This window comes from Sinohyriopsis cumingii, chromosome 15 (genome assembly GCF_028554795.1).
Source record: "Sinohyriopsis cumingii isolate HCF-2022 chromosome 15, ASM2855479v2, whole genome shotgun sequence".
NCBI classification, from domain to species: Eukaryota; Metazoa; Mollusca; class Bivalvia; order Unionida; family Unionidae; genus Sinohyriopsis; species Sinohyriopsis cumingii.
In genome coordinates this window covers 74,482,238-74,504,330 of record NC_142975.1, presented here as the reverse complement: position 1 = coordinate 74,504,330, position 22,093 = coordinate 74,482,238, and the positions used below count along the sequence as shown (strand labels likewise).

The window sequence follows — 22,093 nt, the reverse complement described above, 5'->3', positions numbered from 1 at the left end:
CATTTTTTATTGTAAAATATGTTTCCTCGAAAATACTTACCCAATCATAATACCTTAGGAGAACTACCGTTATCTCACAAATACAGCCCTCCCAGATACTACTTTGATCTCAAGGGAGCTAAAAGTTGTCTGTTGACCCATTGGTGGTCTGGCAGAGTGAGTGATCTTTCCTTACATTTAAGACTTAGCGGCAACGCGTAAGGATATGCAAATTAGTACTGGAGCAGAAGGCATGATTGCTATGCATATAACTGGGGGGAGGATGGGGTGTGTATATGTATTATGACTGGGTAAGTATTTTCGAAGAAACATTTTACAATAAACAATTGGTTTCGTTTTCAAATACATTCCCCAATTATAATACCTTAGGAAAATAACCAAGAGTTGGGAGGGAGGTACATCCTCTTACCCCAGAGATAAAATCTCCAATTCACCAAGGTAGGAGAGACAGCTTCTAAGTAGCCCAACTGGAGTAGACTCTACCTGAAAGGGCGCAGCTTCAAAAGGGAAAAAATGTTCCCCACACAAATCCTGTGGAAGTCATGAAGCCACGTATTAAGAAGCTGTCTATCGTCCTGGAAATGTGACCTGTTGAGCTGCATATATGGGTCCTACCAGATTGAACTGGGCCCTTTGCGATGATAAATCTCGGGAGATAAAAGCAAGAAAATGTGGACTCCGATCTCCATCCCACATCCTGAATGATGATGGTTAGAAAACAGTTCCATTTGAATGCTAGGCTGGTGGCAACTACCCTAACCTCATGAGCCAAAATATATAAAAAAAGTTAGCTGAACCATTCAGGTTTAGTTATTTTGAGCTGATATATCATCTTGACATAATTTAAGAGATAGCAAATTGTGAGATCTCCCTCTATGCACCTGCTCCGTTCGATTAATTTATCAATTCAAAGATCCAACAAGGCCTCGTAAGTGGCCCTCAGATGAAGTGTCTAGATGAATCAAGTTTCATGAGAAAAGACTGGTTACCCATGGAAGGGCGACAGTTCTTGCTGGAAGAGGATGCCATCATACGAAAGACTGATTCATCTTATCAAAGCTGCAGGTAATTGGGGTCTGAGGACAGAGAATGTATTTCGCTAATTCTGCCTGTCGTTACTAAGGCCACGAGGAAGCAGGCTTGTAGGAAAGATGCACCAAAGATGCTCAAGAAACTGGTTCAAAAGGGTTCTTGTTCAGTCTGGTTAATACCCAAGTTAGGTTCCTCTCGAGGCAGAGGGTTAACATTAGGTCATGTATACTCAAAGTTGCAAGTAAATCAGATATGCTCTTGTTTTATCCGATATCTTCACGCCCATGATGACAAAATGTATCTGCTATCATTGAGCGATAGCCTTTGATCATACTCGGAGCTAATTTTCTCTCTTCAAAGAGCCAGAGAATTAAATTAGCTATCTGCTATATCAATGCCTGGAGAAGTAAGATATGTTCATTGTGCACCAGTGGGTGCAAAGTGCCATGTGGATGCGTATGCTTTAGAGTGGAGGGCCTGCCGCACCTGAGGGATTATCTCCATAGCTGCCGCACCTCAGCGATTATCTCCACAGCTGGTTAAGACAATTGTTTCTGTCTGAGAGCCTGTTTGATGTAATCCAGATGTGCAGGTTCAGGAGCTCCGGGCAGGGATGAACAAATGCCATGTTGTTGTTTGAGTAGATGATGGAAAGGCCGAATCTTCCACATGGTTTCTGATGCCAGATTGATGAGGTCGTCGATCCACAACTTCTCTTATCGGAAAGCAATGAAATGAGTCACAGGCTGGTTCCCTTGTTTGTTGTATCACTTGGAATCAGAGGTATTGGTGTTCGGTGTATGAGTTAAGATTGGTCCTATCCAACGGCAGGACACCCACTGCCCAAGCTGCTGGGTCTGGGACAGGAGAGACAAAGAATGGGGTTTGGTATACCTTATTGTCGCAACAAGTCATCCAACAGTTGATCCCATCTAGTGCAGATCTGTGTGAGAGCTGAGGGATGGAGAGAACATTCCTTCTTTCCTAGTCGATTGTTCCATGACGAAGGGACGATCAGTGCACTGAAGAGAAATTGAAATTCTTGATGATGACAACACCACTTCAACAAGTTGCACACCATGAAGCAAAGGTCTGGCAACTGGGATCCTTGTTATTGGAAATAATCACCATTATATGATTGAGTTCCTCTTTATTATTTGAGAAAAGTCCCCCACACTGACACAAAGGTCTGGGGACTGGGATCCTCCTCGTTGCTGTAGATGAACTAACACTGAAGTCTAGAGAAAATCCTTCTTGTTGAGAAAAGTCACAACAGTAGATATGTCAGACAGAATGAGAACTCCCTTTGCCTCTTATGTATTCTTGCCCCTAATGAAAGGCTTTCACATTGGCTGTCCTCTCCTGAACTATTGATATGTAGATGTCATTCCTAGGGAAATCATGTACCGCTGGTGTCCTGAAATTGTGGCAGTGTGCCGGCTCTCCTGAAGTTAGTACTTGCATGGGTATAGCATGTAATCTCGAGTGGGTGGACGTGTAGATGGATACCCACTGTGAGCCAAGTTAGGTTGCTCCAAGTTCTGTTGATGGAACCTTGAATAGGCGCAGATGTTGAGCGGATGGTTCAGTGGACCAACTTGCGGACTCCATTCGTGCAGACAAAAACAGTAGCAAGGCAATAGAAAACAACCGAGAGAGATGATGTCCGCTGCCCCGTTAAGCAGTCCCATGCAGATAGAATTCCTCGAAAGAAAGGTTCTACCATGAGTCATTTCAAAACCCGATGCTGAGGGAGACAAAGTATGTGTCCATACCTAAGTGACTGAATCAGTGAGATGCTATTAGGTTGGATTTTTCCTTGTTAATGAGAAGTCCACTAATGTTGCTTCAGGATGTTGTACAGGTTACATGAGGCTGCTGTCAATGATATTGTCCGGGTGTGCACCATTACTCGATTGATCAAACGAATGAAGACCCTAGCGCCAACAAGGAGTCTCAAATGGGTTGCTCTGAATTGATATACTATTTTGTATGCAATTCTCAGGAACATCCTTGGAGCCTGTGAAGAGACATGAAAGTATGTCCCATTCATGCCCAGAGTGAAGGCAAAGTCTCCCTCATGGATATCATTCAAAATGTGTTGTAGGGTTCCTGGAGGGAACGGAGGGGCATGGAAAAACAATCGAGGGTGTTTCAGCCAATGACCAGATGTAGAGAGTCATTTGCCATTGAGGCCAAGAAAAAGGTGTTGAATGAACAATAGAACCACCTCGGTGCAATATCCGCATGGTATTTAATTGGTGGAGCTATGATAGGATGGCTTTCAGAGGTTCATGTCCAACAAATGACTCTTGGGTCCTTATTCTTGAATCCAAGTGCTATCCCTGTATCGACTCTGTGGTTGCAGAGGGAGGGAAACATGTCTCTTGATGGCTTCTTAGTGGACTCATCCATTGGGATGTTAATTAGAGTGGTAGAGGACCAAGCTCGCGTTAAGAGCTTGCGATTGACTCCATGTATTCCATAGGTATTTTGCATGGAGTTTTAAGATAAGGTATGTTATGTCGCTTTACAAATATCCAGGGAAATAATGTCAGATAAATAAAAGTCCCACAGCGAATTACGTTAACAATATTGTGCACTAAATCTGAAGTGTAAATAAAGGCCATCCGATCCATGCGTACAGAGTGTGGTTATGTTATCCCCAACTCGGCAAGATCACTGTCAATGCTGGGTTACCTAATGATTATATGGTGGGAGTGTAAATGTAGAACCGTCAACAAACTGTTGATAAAGGTGGGCCAGAAAGTCCATAACTCTGCAACGACTGCACATGTCACTACGTTTGAACCATCCATTCGTTGTTAAGATCAACAGATGCTGAAGCACTAGTGTATGTTGATGATGGAGCTGGAAGAGGACATAGCTCCGGTGGCAGAAACACATCCTCAGTGCAGGTCGGAAGGCAGAAGCTTCCTGTGCCCTTGTGTAGGATAGAATTGACGATACTGGTAGAATGATCAATATCATCCACTTGTGTGGATAGGACTACAGTCCATGTAACACATTAGGACTTACCTGGCGAAGAGTGATGTGGTCTATCACTCATTTAACATGTAGAATGCCCTTAATTAGATACCATGATTTTAAGAGAGTCGCTGAGTGAAAGGGATCTTTTCGTGGCAGAGTGTAGATACATTGTGAGGTTAAATATGTCGAGGCATGAGGGTCTACTCGTAGTATCATGTTGAATGAGTGTTATGAAGTGGTACGAGTTAGACTGGTCCCTGCACATGTCTGTACAAGTTGTGTTCGACATACTGCAAACTCGGGCTGTTACTGACTGTGCCTGTAATATTGATGATTGGCCCTTCGTGATCCCTAGTATATGGCCTAGGCCGGTCACAATGGAAATAGACCAACAGAGTGAGAAAAATGTCGTTAGGATGATCAGTTGGGGTAGGTTATGGTATATTTGATCCATATAACCTGTCCATATGTCTCCTGAATGAAAGGAAACTTGGCTGTTTGTTAGCTTTGTCCCATTCTGTACGAGGAATCATGTCGTACCCCAAGGAGGCAAGGTATGGGAGGCATCCAAAAAAGACGAGGCTGTGGTGGTGACTTGGGTGTTGAATCGTTTTCTGAGCGTATCAATGTCCGGCACTTGGTGGTTAAAGGGTAAGTTAAATTATCTCCCTTGCTTCCAAAAAGGTTCACACTGCAGAAGAAATAAGTATGCAGTCTATTGATGCCTTTGGTCTTGAGCTGCATGTTGTCTGTGCTTTGCCCATAGTTCTAATCTGTAAGACAAAAAAGCAAGACAGATAACGTTGTAGCCCTGTTCTAGAACGCAATGTCTGTGCTGAGCTAATTCATTAAGAAAGTGACCCAGAAATTAATGTCTAATAAGGTAGGGAAGCGTACAGGTAAGCTATAATAACAATATCACCTGTTTACAAACCTGTGTGCCTGCACATGTTATGTTGCATACCATTTGACATTACCACCTGTTTGTGGGTGCAGTGCTATACAAATAATGGTTACCTGGGAAAACTTGCAAGCAGACGATTTCAACGACCATGCTTAACTGTATGAGGGTCAAGGATGACCTATACAGGTAGAATCATTGAAGCATGGTGTTCCAAGGCTAAAAAATACCATGGTAAAAGAACTCACCTTGATACACAAAAAGAAAAGAATTGTACATATATAAGAGGTTCTTCAGAGCATAAAGACACGCACGCATGTAAATAACGTAGCCCGAACCTAACTATGAAGACGTGGGCTACACGTGCGTCCAAATAAGTGTTCAATCAACATGATATAAAGTTACGCAGATAAACATGACTCAAGGGTCGCCTACATAAACATGCATGCACAGGAGGTGACTGAATGAACCATGCATAGAGCGCCGAAATGTACGTGTCCGACTATACGGTATAAATACAGAATATTCTAGTATCTACATTATACACAAACAACCTTCACGAAGACTGGAATAAAGGTACCATTATCGAGATATACCTGGTAGGTGCGACAAAATCCATTATGAGGCAATACTTTTGGGGAAAAAATGCCCAGAGACTGCCCGTACAAGTAACTACACTAAAATGGAGCCCATATGCTATGATAGCCTTGGATTAAAAGACTTGCTAATATGTTGCCGTTATTAAGGAAATTGCACATACTTAGGAGTTATATGAGCACTAGAGATGTCAATGCAAAATTAAGTATAAAGTGAACGGACTGTGAAGTCGCTTAAGCTCCACTTGCAAGTACCCAATGTGAGAAGATGACAAAATGGGACTAATTTATAAAGGCAGAACTTTGTTGTGAGAAAAAGAGCGAATGAGTTGAAAATATAGATGGAGCTTTCTTTCCTTAGAAGTGAAAATAAACTCCTCCAAATTGAAGTGACATATCTTCCACATAGCTTTGGCACTGCATGGTCTCTTGTGACGTGAACAAGCTTCTGGGCACAAGCGGAAGTAGTAACTGGCATATCCTTACGCCTTGCCATCAAGTCTTATATGTAAAGGTAGATCAATCTGCCCGGCCACCAATGGGTCGGAAGACAACTGTTAGCTCCCTTGAGCTAAAAGTAGTATCTGGGAGGGCTGGATTTGCGAGTGGTATTTCTCCTCAGGTACTATGATTGGGTAATGTATTCGAAGAAGAAATATAGAAGCCAACACTGAAAAGGATTTTAAATATTCATACCGATCTTTCCACTCCCAACAAATATTACCTTCATCAGTAAGTGTATGTAGTTAGAGGGAATTTTCTTTTTATCTTTGCTGATGCTAGTTGTTAGCTTGAATTGCTCTAACAATTCTGTTGGTGAGATAGAGAATGTGTCACTCGTTGGGAAATTACATGAGTATACACCTGGCATTTCATATTATTAGATAATCATTGCACAGTAATGTATTCAGAAAGGTAAGGATAGTGCAGCAATTTAAAATCAATTACTTTTAAAATATAAAAAATGGGTAATACATCGAATGTGTGGGCATATGCGAATCGACTGAATTAAAATAGTGCTCAATGCAACCTGTCTGTACGCTAAAGATGATAATATGAGTACCATGCGACTCCATATCATTGGAACCCATAACATAGATGTGGACAACACTAGTAGCAAAAGCATTAGCACTCCAAGCATTGCATCTTTTTTGAGGCCTCTAAAGCCAAATTATCAAAACCACGAGAAATGGAAATGGACAGGAAAATTGCTGCATTTATATCACATGATTGCAGGCCAATCATTAAAGTGGAAGGTGAGGGCTTCTGCAGTCTGATCAAATTTTTAGAGCCCAATTATGAAGTTAAATGACAAACAACAACTACAGCATTGATCAAAGTACGTTATACGCAAGGGGCTACAAAAATTAAAACTCCAGTTGGGGGAACTCAGAGATCACAGCAATCAGAACTGATATGTGGACATCCATACAGAATATCGCATATATGTGCATCAAAGTTCATTGGATAAGTCCTGACTAGCAGCTGGAATCAGCTGTTTTGCACACAAGGGAAATGCCTGAGCAACACAATGGTGAAAACATCAGTCTCCACTTGGAGGAGAATGCTAATGAACGGCAAATACCAGCTCACATAATTGCTGCAATGGTACATGATAATGGTTAAAACATCACCTTGGCCCTGAATAATTTGGATCATTGGCCAGATCAGCATTGCTTCACGCATGCTGCATTTGACAGTTAATGCTGCTCTTAAAATAAGAGCCATTGAAAAGATGCTGGGTGCCACCAGGCGACTGGCTGCTCACTTTAAACATAGTACAGTTACTGCACAGGCTTTGCATGAAAAGTAAACACCATTTAAAAGATTGAGACAAAAGGATGTGTATAGAGAGATACTAGATTGTTATGCAAGGTTGAATTCATCACTGGAGATGTTACAAGAGCTTGTTGAACTATGCTAGGTCACTAGGGCAATATTGTCTGATGCGACTCTCACAGCCCATATTTACACATCATCTCTGGAAATGACTGATGACAAATGGTTTCTTGCTCTAGCTGTCATACCTATTTTCAAACCATTTCAGTTGGTAAAAAGCATGTCACCTGGGCAGACATATCCTTCACATTCATCTATCGGCAGCTGTACATCATTTTAAGAAACATTATGGCTTCCAATGAACAGTTCAGGTACATTTGAAACATTTTTATTTGTGCCAACTTAAATAATTTTAAATTAATTTTTAGTCTTCGGAAGCATTACTAATTTTCTTCATTTATTTCAGTTTCTTAAACTGTTTGTTCCTTTTATTTTTTCATACTTTTATACCGGTAAATGCTAAACGAGCACCTGTTTTAATTACACTTCAATCACAGAAAAAATACACTTTTGCATACTATTCGTGCCTTCATCAAGCTACCGCAAAGCAGTTCAGGTCCATACACATTTACTGTAATACAATTTGAGTCAGGTACCCAGATAACAGATCTTTTGGGATTGATGGGTACCTGGTAGAAGTTTTCCAAACTTTTTACATCTTTAATACCACATTAGAGTGAGACTGCCTTATAATGAAGTACATGATAGAGTATTATAATACTGTACACAGCTGCCAATAGCATACTACCTTAGCATGAGACTGCCTAATACTGAGGTACATGAAAGAGTACTCCCTTATTATAATACTGTACATAGGAGCCAAAGTACCGATATGCCACCTTGGAGTGAGACTGCCTTATAATGAAGTACTCCCTCAACACTGTACACAGGAGTCAATATTATACCACCTAAACGTGCGACTGCCTTACAATGAATTACACAATAAAATATTCCCTCAAAACTGTATATAGGAGCCAGTAGTATACCACCTTAGAGTGAGACTGCCTTATAATGAGGTACATGACAGAGTACTCCTCAGTATAATACTGTATATAGGAGGCAATATTATATGCATCTGACAATGGTGTCATACATATAATGTATATACATCATCTAACTACAGTTTCATATAAACTATACTGACAAATCAGATTAAATTAATTTTACTCTACAATGTAAGAATTCAAGTTGCTACACTAATGATCTATTTATCATAATCTGCAAAAATAAAATCTCACCTCGAACTCATCCCAGAATCCACCTTTTTTTTGGTTTTGCTCCAACTCTGTGTCTTTCTGCAGCTGTTTCACACGGTTTTCAATACCACTGGCAGCAATCCGCGTGGCATAAAATGGCTATGGAAATAAAAGTCATTAACAATAATCTTTTGTTCTCAATTCTGTTCTACAAATGCTAAGCAAAATAGGAAACGCTTAGCTTTTGTTGCGAGTCCGTTACAAAATTTGTGTACAAATCTCAGTATAGTACATTATGAAAGACATCAGTAACATGCCAAGGATAGATGGTTCAAATCTAGAACAATATTACGTTCATTGAAAACGAATTGAATAGCTCAAAGATCAGAGGTAATACATATTCATGGAAGTGTGAGACCTTTCAATCTTGACAGATATATACGAGAGAAATACAAGACGTTTTAAATTTGATGTAGAACGATTATTTATTTTTTTATTATGAATGCCTATTTTCACAGTATACAGGGACAGATGTACTGAACTTGAAAGGAACTAAACTGTTGAGAGAGATAAAGAGCAAAACCTTACGTGTTTGACATGAAGAACTGTTCCTGATGTTTCCACCATTGGATTTTTTCTGTAATGTTCAACAAGGTCTACTAGATTTTCAAATTGCTGACCGCCACCAACATCAAACTTTACACCCTGAAAAGCATAGCAAGTTAACAATGGTAACAAATGAACTGCCAGAAAATCATAATAACAGCAACACCATCATCTTCTATAATGACTTTTCATCTTTTTTTACTCTTACCTGATCTCTGATCTTCTGTCCCTAAAAGACGTTAAAGGTACTTCATGCATCAAAACCTCTTCAACTCAAACACGTAACTATTTTAAAAAAAAAAATAAAAATCAAATATCTGAGTTAGGAAGCACCAATAGAAACCAAGCTATTACTGGCAATATTAAGATTAAAAATTTTCATGTAATATTGTCTCACTAAATGGCACTTTGAGTGTTGACAAATATCAATAAAATTAATAACAAAAACAACCCAATATGCCCTCTCACACCTTTAAAGTACACAAAAGTAAGAAACAAATATGTTTATGGCACGCACCCGAATGAAACTTACAACAAAAGAAGGAATATTCTGGTCAGAACTCATTTAATATAACTCACGACCAGTTCAGTTACAACTCAGTTAAGTAATTGTTTCTGTCATCAAGAGGTAGCGGATAATTACATGATCTTTCCCAATTTTCATCAATATTTGCAAATTTCAAGGACTTTTAGTGGTGTTGTAAAATGTTGAAAGATCAATTCTTGTGCAAGTTAGCCTAACATGATAGAAGAGAATATAGTGTTTCTACTGCTGGATCCTGTGGATCCACAGAATCCAGTATTACAAAAGCTATAATTTATTTGTTATATAAAAGCCACCCTTTTTAAAAAAGTCAAGTTTAATTGCTGTTTCAGAATTAAATATAAACAATATCATATAAATCTTCAAGCAAAACACGTATGAATAAACGGGATAAGATCTTTAGTCTTGGCACACTGTTACCTAGGCTACGAGTGCAAATTGTGAAAGAGAACTTAGCTAGAATGAACTCGTAACAGTAATTGCAGTCTAACAGTTCCAGCATGAGTCTGTTCATGTTAAATTCATCATAAATGTGCAAAATATATCATACAATTGTATACACTTAGTTTCAAATTAATAGCGACTTAAATGCACATATAAAACAATAATGTTGATATTCACAACAGGGATGACTACAACATTAAAAATAAGACTATCAGAAAGGTAATATCCATATCTTGTGTACAGTTTAATGACAAGGCAAAAATATCATTAACAAATCTTACAGTTCTGCGTATTTTAACTTGGGTGACTCTGTCCTCACTTCTAACAGACAGAACAAAGTCTCCAGGTTTGCTTTGGCTCTCTCTCACTAGGTAGCTTCCTAACTTTCCTTTCTCCATCAACTGTTTCTCTGCTTCCTTGCCAGATATATGACCATGGAACCACCTGTAATGATCAAATTAAACTTATGTTTCTGCAATCTGATTATATGACACAACCAAAGGATTGTTCCAGAAATAAAAATAGGGAAGTATGTTGAGCGCGGTTCAGAAGTCATCGCTTACAAAGAATGTATCTCCTGTTAAATTTGTACTGTACTGGTCAACACATAACTATTTGTCCAGATTATAACACAGCAAACACACACACACACACACACACACACACAAACACACACACATATACCATCTGTACTCATTTGTAAGTCGAGTCCAACAGCAAACTGCGCAGGCCCATATTTGCGGTCACATAATACACTAGCAGATCAGGATCTGTGCAGTTTGTTAGGAGTAATCAGTAGAACAAGCAACATATAGCCTGGTCTGCAGGCATATTATGCCATGGCAGATCAGGATTTTTGTTTGCAGTTTGACTAAACTTGTAAGCAAGTATAGACAGCATATATGGAAAATTAAGTGCTTACTGCCCCACTCGCCCACACCCCAATCCTTTTTTGGTGGAGTATGGCCTTTTTCTAAGTACCCTGCTTATACATCAGGTACATAAAGCACATGGTGGAAGATAATTTTTAACAGCAAACACAAGGTTCACAGCCTATCTTACGCATTAAAAAGGGAAACTGTTGAATATAAAGAATACAATGAATTTCCGATAATTACCATTAACTTCATCCTCAATATAACAGTGAATTAAAATGAATAGATTAGGTGGGTCAAATCTGTAGTGAACTACAATTAATAGATTAGGTGTGTCAGATCTCTAATGAACTAAAATTAATAGATTAGGCATGTCAGATCTGTAGTGAACTAAAATTAATAGATTAGGTGTGTCAAATCTGAGTGAACTAAAATTAATAGATCAGGTGTGTCAAAGCACTACTGAACTAAAATTAATAGATTAGGTGTGTCAAATCTGTTGTGAAATAAAATTATAGATTAAGCGTGTCAGATCTGTAGTGAATTAAAATTAATAGATTAGGTATGTCAAATCTGTTGTGAAATATAATTAATAGATTAGGCGTGTCAGATCTGTTGTGAATTAAAATATGCAGATGTGCTTAATCTAATTATAAAATAATTAACAATGTCTTACTTATTTATTATTAAGAGCACAATAATACAGCCTTTCCTCCATAAAGTTGTATCACACCATTTTGTTGTTTACAACATTATTTATATAAATACAGTCTCGTTCAATCAGACCTCTCATAGACTATGAATGAAGGCAATGCAAAATCCATTGCCAATCTCTGTTACTAAAAGTCTTTCCTGAGATACTCAATACTTTCTGCAATCACCAAAACTAAAATTGTTTAATATTATATTATTCAATATTAATTAATAAATAGAAACTCAATGCTGCATGCGTCACAATTAACCAATCAAACTGTCCATGCGTTCATGAAAACTATCTTCTCAAATCAGAAGTGATTAACAAGATTCAACAAGACTGCATTTGCAGGGATATTGGATGTCTGAAGGGCACCATATTCATTTAGGCCCAAGTCAACATCATCAGAAGTCTTTAGTGTAAACCCCATGATAATACATTTATTCCGGTGTAGCAATAACAAGATTTTCAAAATAGTTGTAATGGTGGCAATATTAGATGTCCATTAGGTACCATTTTCATTTAAAACAAACTACATTTTGGGAAGAATGTATTGGTGCTCCATACAATCATTTAGGTTGAGTGGCAATAAATAAGTCTTTGCTAATGAACACCTGAACCAATGCACAAGTCCTTCTAGTCTGTAACCAGTAGAATTAAAAATAGTATCAACAGCGTAAGTGTTAATATAAACAATGTGGTACCACAAAATTAAATCCCACTAAATCTGTATTTACTATGAAACCGCACAATTTTATCCCACAAATATTTCTGATTTTACAATATTTCTCATTATTGGCAAATGCAATTATTATCTAACAAAAAAAGCAACAAATCTCTAACTTAAAGAGGGACAATTATTTTCAACTTCCCATGAAATCACTCATTCTGAGATGTCACATTTTCAAGGTTGATTCCTTGTGTAAAGACTGCAGCTGTAATGGTCCATCACCAGGACTCATTCTTAACACTTATCTGCTAATCTGTTATTCTAAGGTTAGTGATTTTGTCATTTGATCACTAATACCCATCACTTACTAATCCTCTGGAGTAGTCAGAATGACTGCTGGTCACTGATAGCTAGGAAGTAATCAGGAATCAGCATTCCCCTGTATAGATTAATTGACTCTCTCATTATTTTAATTGAGGACATGCCAACTTCCAACACCTGAATTTGTACACAACACAAAAGGATAGATGTTAAATCACTTGTTCACTCATCAAGCAAATTAGTGTGATTACTGTAAAAAAAATTCTTCACACACATCGAACTAATCTGATATCGTGCCCCCAAGCACTGATTTCATTAATGATGATAACAGAACGTATATGGTCTCAGACTATTACTGACCAATCAGAAACGATCAAGTCGCTGGCTCAATGAATATTCCAAAATTATACCCAATAATGTTTTTAACATACATGCTGTTGTTGATAAATATACAATGCATTGAGTGGAGACAACTGTAAACATGCAGACATATTTGCAAGATGTGCAGCCACCACTAAAACTTGAGGAATTAGATGACAAGAGAGAGTGATTACAAAGATGATCAAGAGAAGGTACACAGAAAGTGTCAGAAATTCTGGGAAAATGAACATAAATGGCTGAAGTATGGTCCAGAAAGGGCTGGGATATTGTGTACTTTCGTACTGGGTATTCAGAGAATTATGAAAGTGAGTGGGGTCTTTCATTTATGAGTCTTTCTGGTAAAATACAGTTGTCATTGTTCCAAGTTGATGTTAACAAATAATGAATGTTTAATTAATAACCAAGCAGACTTCTATTTGACTTTGACAGGATCATTAACATTTACACAGATCAGAAATAAATGTTATTTTGGGAATCCTGTTGGTTAGTAGGGAAAAAATCCTAATTTTAAGCACATTTATATATATATATATATATATATATATATATATATATATATATATATATATATATATATATATATATATATATATATAGAGAGAGAGAGAGAGAGAGAGAGAGAGAGAGAGAGAGAGAGAGAGAGCACTGTCGACTCTTAATAAGTATTTTTTCAAAGGCACATACACAACATAGATAAGACAAACAAATAAAACAGAAAAACCGTTGTGTTTAACTTTATATGACTGTTTCTACAGGAATTAAACCTTTAAAGTTATTATGTTTTAGCTATTTTATTTCATAGTTTATATGTACATATATTTACTGCTTCTGCGACTCATTCCCCCTCCCCCCATCTTTCCATAAAAAATGCGGAATGTGGAAAATTTTAAATATCAATAGACACCTCTAAGCAAATCATGTATACCAAGTACAGCAAAACTATATCTTATCATGCTTGCGAGTTATGTTCCAAAAACGAAACCATTAATGGACTTACAGGCTGATAGAGCATTTGCTATATCCCCGTTGTATTCCTTGTATTATTCATCGAAGGGATAAAAGCTCAAAAAAGATTTTTGTTATCCAGAGCCCATGCACCAACAAAATCTAAGCAAGGAGACAAAACGATTTCATATATAGCAAGCTTGTATGTAAAGAATATATAGAGATGTGAAAGGCATGACAAGTTTTCATAAATTAACCGACAAATGGATAAAATGTCAAAGAAACTCAAAAACTGTGGAACATATACATCATTAGACCAGTACGATTATCAATGATTTAGAAGTTTACCATTGGAAACAAAAATATGGATATTGGATGGATGGACAGAAAATGGGCAAAAGTCTTAAAATATTAACATAAAAACTGAGTAACAAAATGCACATCTGGACCACTACACCACAACTCATTAAATTGCCCCAAATTTCAAAGAGACAGACTGACCAGCCAGGAGTTTTGCTGTGGAAAAATAAGTGTGGAAAACAGACAACTAAAACCGAGAGGAAAAATAACACAAAACATGAAATAACGAAACTGAATAACTGTGAATGGCAAAAGGCTCAGGTGGTCAATATGTTTACCAAGTTTTTATAGACATGTTGCATAGTTCAAGATATGCTCCAGATATGAAAATGTGCATAATAGCTCAACTGATGGACATGAAAATGGACAAAAACATCCAAAAGATATTGAAACTGCAGAATTGTGAAGTTTAAGACTCAGTTGAACCACCAGTCAAATATGTCTACCAAGTTTCAGAGATGCGTTAAACAATCTCAGCTGTAAAGTATCTGCCCCCATACAAATGAGTGAATAATGGACTGACAGAAAAATGAACAAACACATACGTCTATAATCAATATTAAAACCAAAGATTTGTGAATAACAAACTCTAATCTAATAAGTGCACGTTTTGAGAGCATATTCATAGAAATGAAAATGTGTACAGTTAGACACATGTACAGTCAGACAGACGTACATAGCAATAGGTATACATCTCCCATCGGCTCCCCAGTACTCATTACCAGGGGAGTGAAAATAAGAATCACACATGAGCTTCCGAGATATTAAGAAATGTTCAAGTCATGTTGAAATACAAGTCAAAATCAGAGACAACCTTTCTATGTGTTAAGATTTAGTTAGTCAGTGGTAGACTTATACTCATTTATTAAAACATGCATGTGGAATACCTCAGGTGGTATGTGTGTGTAATTTGGATTTTAAACATAGCTTTAACAATTTTTCAGTCATATTACTATGATGTCGCAATGTGGAAGTTTATAGTGATGGTTAGCACTTAGGCATCGTGCCACAGTTCATGTCCCACTAGTCAAATTATCCGGACTCCAGGCCGACCAGTCCTTAATAATAATAATAATAATAATAATAATAATAATAATGAGGACTTCGTATAGCGCCTAATCTTTAGACGCTCTAAGCGCTTTGCAACTTTAGACAGCACCTATAAGATAAGAAACATAATAATGTTATTGCAAAAACTAACAACGTAAATTAGAAAAACATTAAATAAATAAAATAAAAAACATGCTGAGAATATTTCAGGTAGAAAACATTATTAGGTCTTTAAGTTTGTTCTTTCTGTCGAAATAAGTGAGTTTTGAGAGCCCTCTTGAATGTGATCACTGTATCTTTTTGTCTAAGTTCCGTGGGCAATTCATTCCATGTTGCTGGGTCCTGGTATGCAAAAGAACGCTGTCCATATGACTTTGTTTTCATGCTTGGAATACTGTGTGTACGATTGTCAGAAGAGAAGCGTAAGTATCTTGCTGGTGTGTACACATGGGTGAGGTCAGATATGTATGTTGGACTAGAGTCCGACTGTAAAACGTAGCACAGAGAACAAATTTTGTGTTTGATTCTGTACAGAGCAGCGGGGAGGTGTGCTCTGATTGTGGTACTCTAAGTATGATCTGAGCAGCTGTGTTTTGAACTTTTTGAAGTTTCTGGAGTAGATATTGAGATGAACCAGACAGAATTGAGTTACAAAAGTCCAGTCTTGAAAGTACTATTAAACACACAAGTGTTTTAGTGGCATCAACTGAAAGATATTTTCGAATTGAGCTGATGCGTCTCAGCTCAAGATATGCAGCCTTGCATATGTTCATGACATGTTGGTGCAATGTGAGAGTACTGTCCAGAGTAACACCTAGGTTTCGTTCTGATTGTGTGAATTTAATGTTGGTGTTGCTGATATTTATTGTTTTAGGTAAAGGATGTGAATGAAAAAGTCTTTGTGTTGTGATCAGAATGGCCTCAGTTTTATCATCATTCATCTGCAGCTTGGTACAAGTCAAGTCAACAAGTTAACATCAGCCTCATAATGCCAGCTGACAAGTGAAGCAGCTGCTAGTACCAATCTAATAGGTCTTTGGTATGACTATGCTGGGGTTTGAACCTGCGACCTCCCGCATCCGAGGCGGACAATCTAACCACTTAGGCCACCGGAGTGGTCCATGATGTAAGAATGATCTGAAGTATTCTGTGTAAGCACCAGACAACTACATGATCTAGTACCATAAAAGCTACAAGTAGTGTCAAAATAGTCTTTTCATATAAATTCAAATGCACTAATAATCGTAATGTCAATATCGTAAAAATCGTCTGAAGATCAGTGTGTCAAAAGGTAGCTGCTTTACATACCTTATGCATTTGGTTGAAACATATGGGCTAATTTACAACCGGGTTTTGTTTTATGACCCATATTATTTTGATACAATAAAAATCAATGATTACCAATATAAAATACTGCCTCAATAAAACCAGGTATATATTAAAACCATGGTAGGTAATAGGATTACAATCAAACAGTGTAAATCCCAATGTACTGACTCATTATGAGACAGCATATCTGGGTCTCTGCCAATGACTGGTCACTATCATCAGCAATAATGTCAACCAGAATAGACACGTCTGTAATAAATTAAAGGTCAGAAATTATCATAGCAGTACCTTTCTGTTGTAGGGTCTTCAGAATTTATTGGATACTTCAACTCAATAACATCACCATTTTTCTCTTTCAATGTTCCTTGTTTTTCCATATAATACTGAACAAGTTCAGGCAATGTGGCAAATTTTTCACCTCCATACAGATCATAGAAATCCCCTTGATTCTGAATCTTGATATGTGTGACCTCTCCATTACGTCTGAAATAATAAAATATATATATATGTATATAACTGTATGTATATTTAATAAAGACAGACAGATGTCCTCCAAACAAAGACAATAGAATGCTTTTTTCAGATACATGTAAATCAATAACTGCAGGAAAGACATATACTGATACATGCTTTTTAAAGCATTCAATATTTTCTTCTGTAACATATCTTACACGATATTGCAAGTTTTCACAACCTGAATAAAATAATTCTGAGTAACCAGATGGCACAAAAATGACCTTAAAAAGGAAGATTACTGATATATTTACTGAACTTAACTGCAATGCCATTATCTCTTTCTTGGATAAATCTGGACATAATTGTAATGATACTTCCTGAATTGGCAAGTTTTTGGTGGACAAATATTGGGTTAGGTATGTCAGGAATAGATCCTCATAATTAAAGACTGGTGTACTGAACAATATTATATATTTCAACAATGAATGCACTTTTAATTTTTCATAATTTCCCTGTACGTTATGGAAGAAATTAAAATGAAATCATTGTCTTTTCAGATCCTCAAACTACTGCTTGCACTGCTGTTAGTGATGACATATCAATGAACTACTGTGATATAAAGGATCTTACCATGATGTAATAAACAAACTTGGGCTTGAGGGCAGTTAAAAACTTACATCAGAGGTCTTTTCCTACGATGCAGTGGAAAATCAAAGGACATTTCAATTGTTACCAAACTACAATTCACACCCAACTGTGTACAGCATAGACCCAGATCTGGCATCAACAATTCCAATTCTTACCAACTTGCCTGGTAAGAATGATAAAGGAAAAAACATTTTAAAATTCAAATGTTTGTTCTTTTTTTCTTCCATGTAATAAATGGCCAACCTGCAATAAATCTGCCTAGCCCAAAAATGATTCTAGTTGCCTGGGTTTGTTGGGTTATAAAATCGTCATCCCCTGTAGATATGTTGTCACAAATTACTTTGGCAATGTAGGATCTCAGTTGTTTACTTTGAAATCTTCAGTAGATCTGGCCTACATGCATAATTGTGAAACGTTCACGATCAGAACAAAAACATAACCACCACTTTTATTTCAAAACGTCTGATCATCGATCAATAGCAAAACCTCGAGTGAGGTTAGTATTACTGAAAGTTTGGCATAATCTTACTGCTACTGTGCTACAATGGAAAATTTGGTTGCATAAATGTCAAGTTTCAACCATACTTAAAGATTCTAATTATAATTTAAAAGTGTTAAGTTGTGACTCTGAGTTCAAATTTGTTCTCTCTCAGTTTCATGCTTTTAAGAAATGGAGATCATAAAGCTCATGTGTGAGACTCAGTTTAGTCTATACTGGGCAAGTGGGTTACCATATTAACCTCTGGTGCCATGCTTATGCATCAGGAGGTTGCACCCTACGTCTGAGATCTGTAGCATCAAGGTCATTTACGTGTGTGGTATTACCAAAAAGTAGACAATGATACAATAATCTGGACTATCTATTCACATTACATAATACATATTGTAGAAAGCATTTTTTGAGACCCAATTTGTTCACACAGAAAAATTCGCCTGTTGTCAGAATTTGGTTTTGTGTCCAGATTTTAGATATTTGGCCTGAGATCTAAGACAGACTCATGTGAACTACACACAGGCAGGTGGGAATTTGGAGTAAAATGTGGACAGGACATAAGATGATGGGTTCAATAAGCAAAAGAAGACATAACTCCATGTTTTATCCTTCTGCAGATGAACAAGCAAAATAGCCAATGAAAAATAAAATATTTCTAACACAACTAGGCATTAGACTAAACGAAAATATCTTGGAAACAGATTTGTTTCGAATGTATTCAAAGGTAGCCCTCAAAATGTGTTTTCTACTAACAATTCAGGCAAAATTGACAAAAGTCTCCTGGGTTTAATGAGTTAACCCAGTAGGTTTTTATGTATCTACATAACTCCTGTCTTGATTGGATGTATGTGAAAGTCTATATAACCCATTTCTTGATTGAATGTATGCAGAAAAGTTATTGATATGCTTGAATGTACTTTTAATGTACTAAAACTATACTTATATAGAGATTTAGAGCTCGCTTGTAATGCACATGGAATTATTTATATATTAAATGTATAGATACCACATTTAAGAGAATTTTGACACCGAAGTTACAATATCTAATACATCTGAAACTAACCTGTTTTCAAAAGTTCTGTCTAATCAGGATTGGTTTCACATATGGTTCCTGATGCAACAATTTTATCTTGCTTAAAATTCCCAACACATTATAAATATTTCTGTAACATGTTTGAGGCTTGTTTGAATGTGTTGGTTGCAAAATGTATTGTGTTAGAGATGGATATTTTATCCACTGGAAGCTAGATTTGTTATTACAAGATAACCAGACTAATACATAACACCTGACCATAGAGATTTCTCGTGATCAAAATTTGTTTGAGATGATCATACCTTTTGTTATTACAAACATGCCATCATCTTGTATATTCTCTTTATTATATTCTTTGAACAATTAAAGTACATGAGACTTAAAAGGCACAGAACAATTTTACTAAATTTAGAGTATCATGTGTCAATACAAAGGCTTGGTCTCCATCAAAACGTTCATATAATGTCAACATCTGGCTCAACTTTACAAATGATATACTTTGAAACGTATGGAGCCTTACCTTCATCATGATACGATTTTCCCAGCAACAAAGGACGCTACAGGTGTAACCATCAATACAACAGAATAGGTCCTAATGACTGGAAATGGTGTGATAATGCATTCTATTCATCAAGGGGGCAAAACCTCGACGTGTCAAATTTCCCTTGTATAAATTTAACTAATCAAGTACATACAATTTGTAAATTCTGTATAAAAAGTACTATCAATCTTATTATGAAAGGTTGTGGTAAACATCACTCAGGTACAGATGACATATTTCTGTCACTTGCTAAAGGTTGTCAATGCTGATAGGAAAGTCATTTGACTTAAATGTACAAGTTGTGATGATCTTCCTTTTCGTGTTTTCTTTCTTTTTCAAGTTTAAGAATGTAACTGACATTATACTGATAATGTTTTATATAAAACAAATAGTGATCATTTTTATATGTCATGGTTGGACATTCGAACCACATGCCATATGTATAAAAAAAGACTGATTGGGGAAAATATTGTCTCTTCGGGTTGGTTGACCATCCCTGTTTTTCGTTCCTGACCCAAGCACTTTTTCCCCCTCTGGTAAATACAAAATAAAAAACATACAAAAATAATCATATATATATGTTTAAAAAAATTAATTAAACTTACCTGCCTACCCCAATGTTAAAACCTGTCCTATTCGGAATACTCATAGCAAATCTGACAGCTGAAACGGTTTTAGTGACTTCCACATTAAAAGTAACTTCTAATGCAGTAGAAATTAGATCTAAAAGCATGACAAGATCTTTTAATCAGACTAGATGTGCTTCCAAGTTTGCTAATTGTTTTACATGTCAGTTCATTAAGTTCTGATGTGAACAGCCTTTGATAAATATTCACATCGTATGATTAGGAAGATGCACATTGCAACATGTATTAATGGCTTTGAAAACTGCCAGTGAACTAGTTCCCTGTTTCAAAATGTCTGTTAGTGGACAATTCCATTCCAAATTTACAGATAGATCTCAAACAGCTTACTCTTTCTTACCAAAAGACAGCATAAAGAAAGAAAAACAAAACAAGAGAAAAGAACATATACAGAGTGAAATTATGCCCAATATAACTTTGTACAGTAAACGCAGAGCAAAAGGCATCAAATAACAAGTTTGATCATAATAAGCAAATCCCTTCACCCCTTAAACCTGGATATTGCAAATGTCCCCCGGAACTTATCAGAACAATTACTGACATCACGCGATTGTATGACCTCTGATGTCATTGACATGTAGGTTGCGAGAGTTGTGCAGTCACGTGACTAGGAATGCAAATGGTCAGATCCAGGTCAAATTTCAGCAACAGTGTACTTTCGTCTCGTCTGTCAGCGAATTAAAGACGGAACGAATGATCTGATCTCAATTTCTGAGAAAAGAAATCATATTCCTATTGATTTCATGCAGGTATATCTCAATGAAAGGTCGTTCGTGTTTGCTGAGCCGGATAGTATGTGGCTACCACATGCCGACACCAAATCGTGACCTTGAATTCCAAATTTCGATAGGGAATGGACTCGGACCATACACACCAACATAATATTCCAAATATCAAAATGACACTGGTCAGATGAAACTCATAAATTTGTAAATGGTTATGATGCAGCTGGAAATTGATTTTTTTCCAAGAGGACCATGCAGTTTTGTGATCTGATGGTTATTACATATAATCAAGGAAAATATAAAATTGTAAATCAATGGACTTTTCTGAAGTTTGCTTTAAAATAAGTTCATTTAGATATGAATCTTTTCTAATGCATCAAAAGTTCTTAAATTTTACAGTCTTGTAACTTTAAGTAAAATTCATATTTGTCAGTTTTTATTTCTAAAAAAATCTGGCAATTTAACAATTTAAAACATTCAAACCTGGAAGAAATCAGGTTTTTTTTAAAAAAATCTTTAAAAATGGAACATTTTATTATTATAATAAAACACATATTTCACAAACTACTGCCTTTAAAACCAGTGTCTGTTCTGTTTTTAGATGGCAAAACAGCTATGATCTCACTTCTGCAGAAAGTAAAAATAGTATAGGGTGTCAATATTCAAGAAATATATACCCAGCGACAATTGAAGTAAATCTTACTTGGCATCTAGTTTAAAGCCCTCCACAGTGGATACAAGTAATGAAATATGGAGTTGTGAAATATTTGTGTGTGTGA

The 22,093-nt window shown here is 36.6% G+C and overlaps 1 protein-coding gene across 1 annotated transcript in view; it reads right to left on the bottom strand.

Annotated features, from left to right (window-relative positions):
• The window catches only part of LOC149782081 (tyrosine-protein phosphatase non-receptor type 11-like), an 85,257-nt gene that overhangs the window by 29,502 nt on the left and 33,662 nt on the right, over window positions 1-22,093 (bottom strand). The window contains exons 4-7 of the mRNA XM_089933517.1: window positions 17,063-17,257; window positions 10,431-10,593; window positions 9,144-9,260; window positions 8,598-8,714 (exon numbers count right to left, since the gene is read on the bottom strand). Coding sequence (XP_089789643.1) covers window positions 8,598-8,714; window positions 9,144-9,260; window positions 10,431-10,593; window positions 17,063-17,257 — 592 coding nt within the window. The remainder of the gene's footprint in view (window positions 1-8,597; window positions 8,715-9,143; window positions 9,261-10,430; window positions 10,594-17,062; window positions 17,258-22,093) is intronic.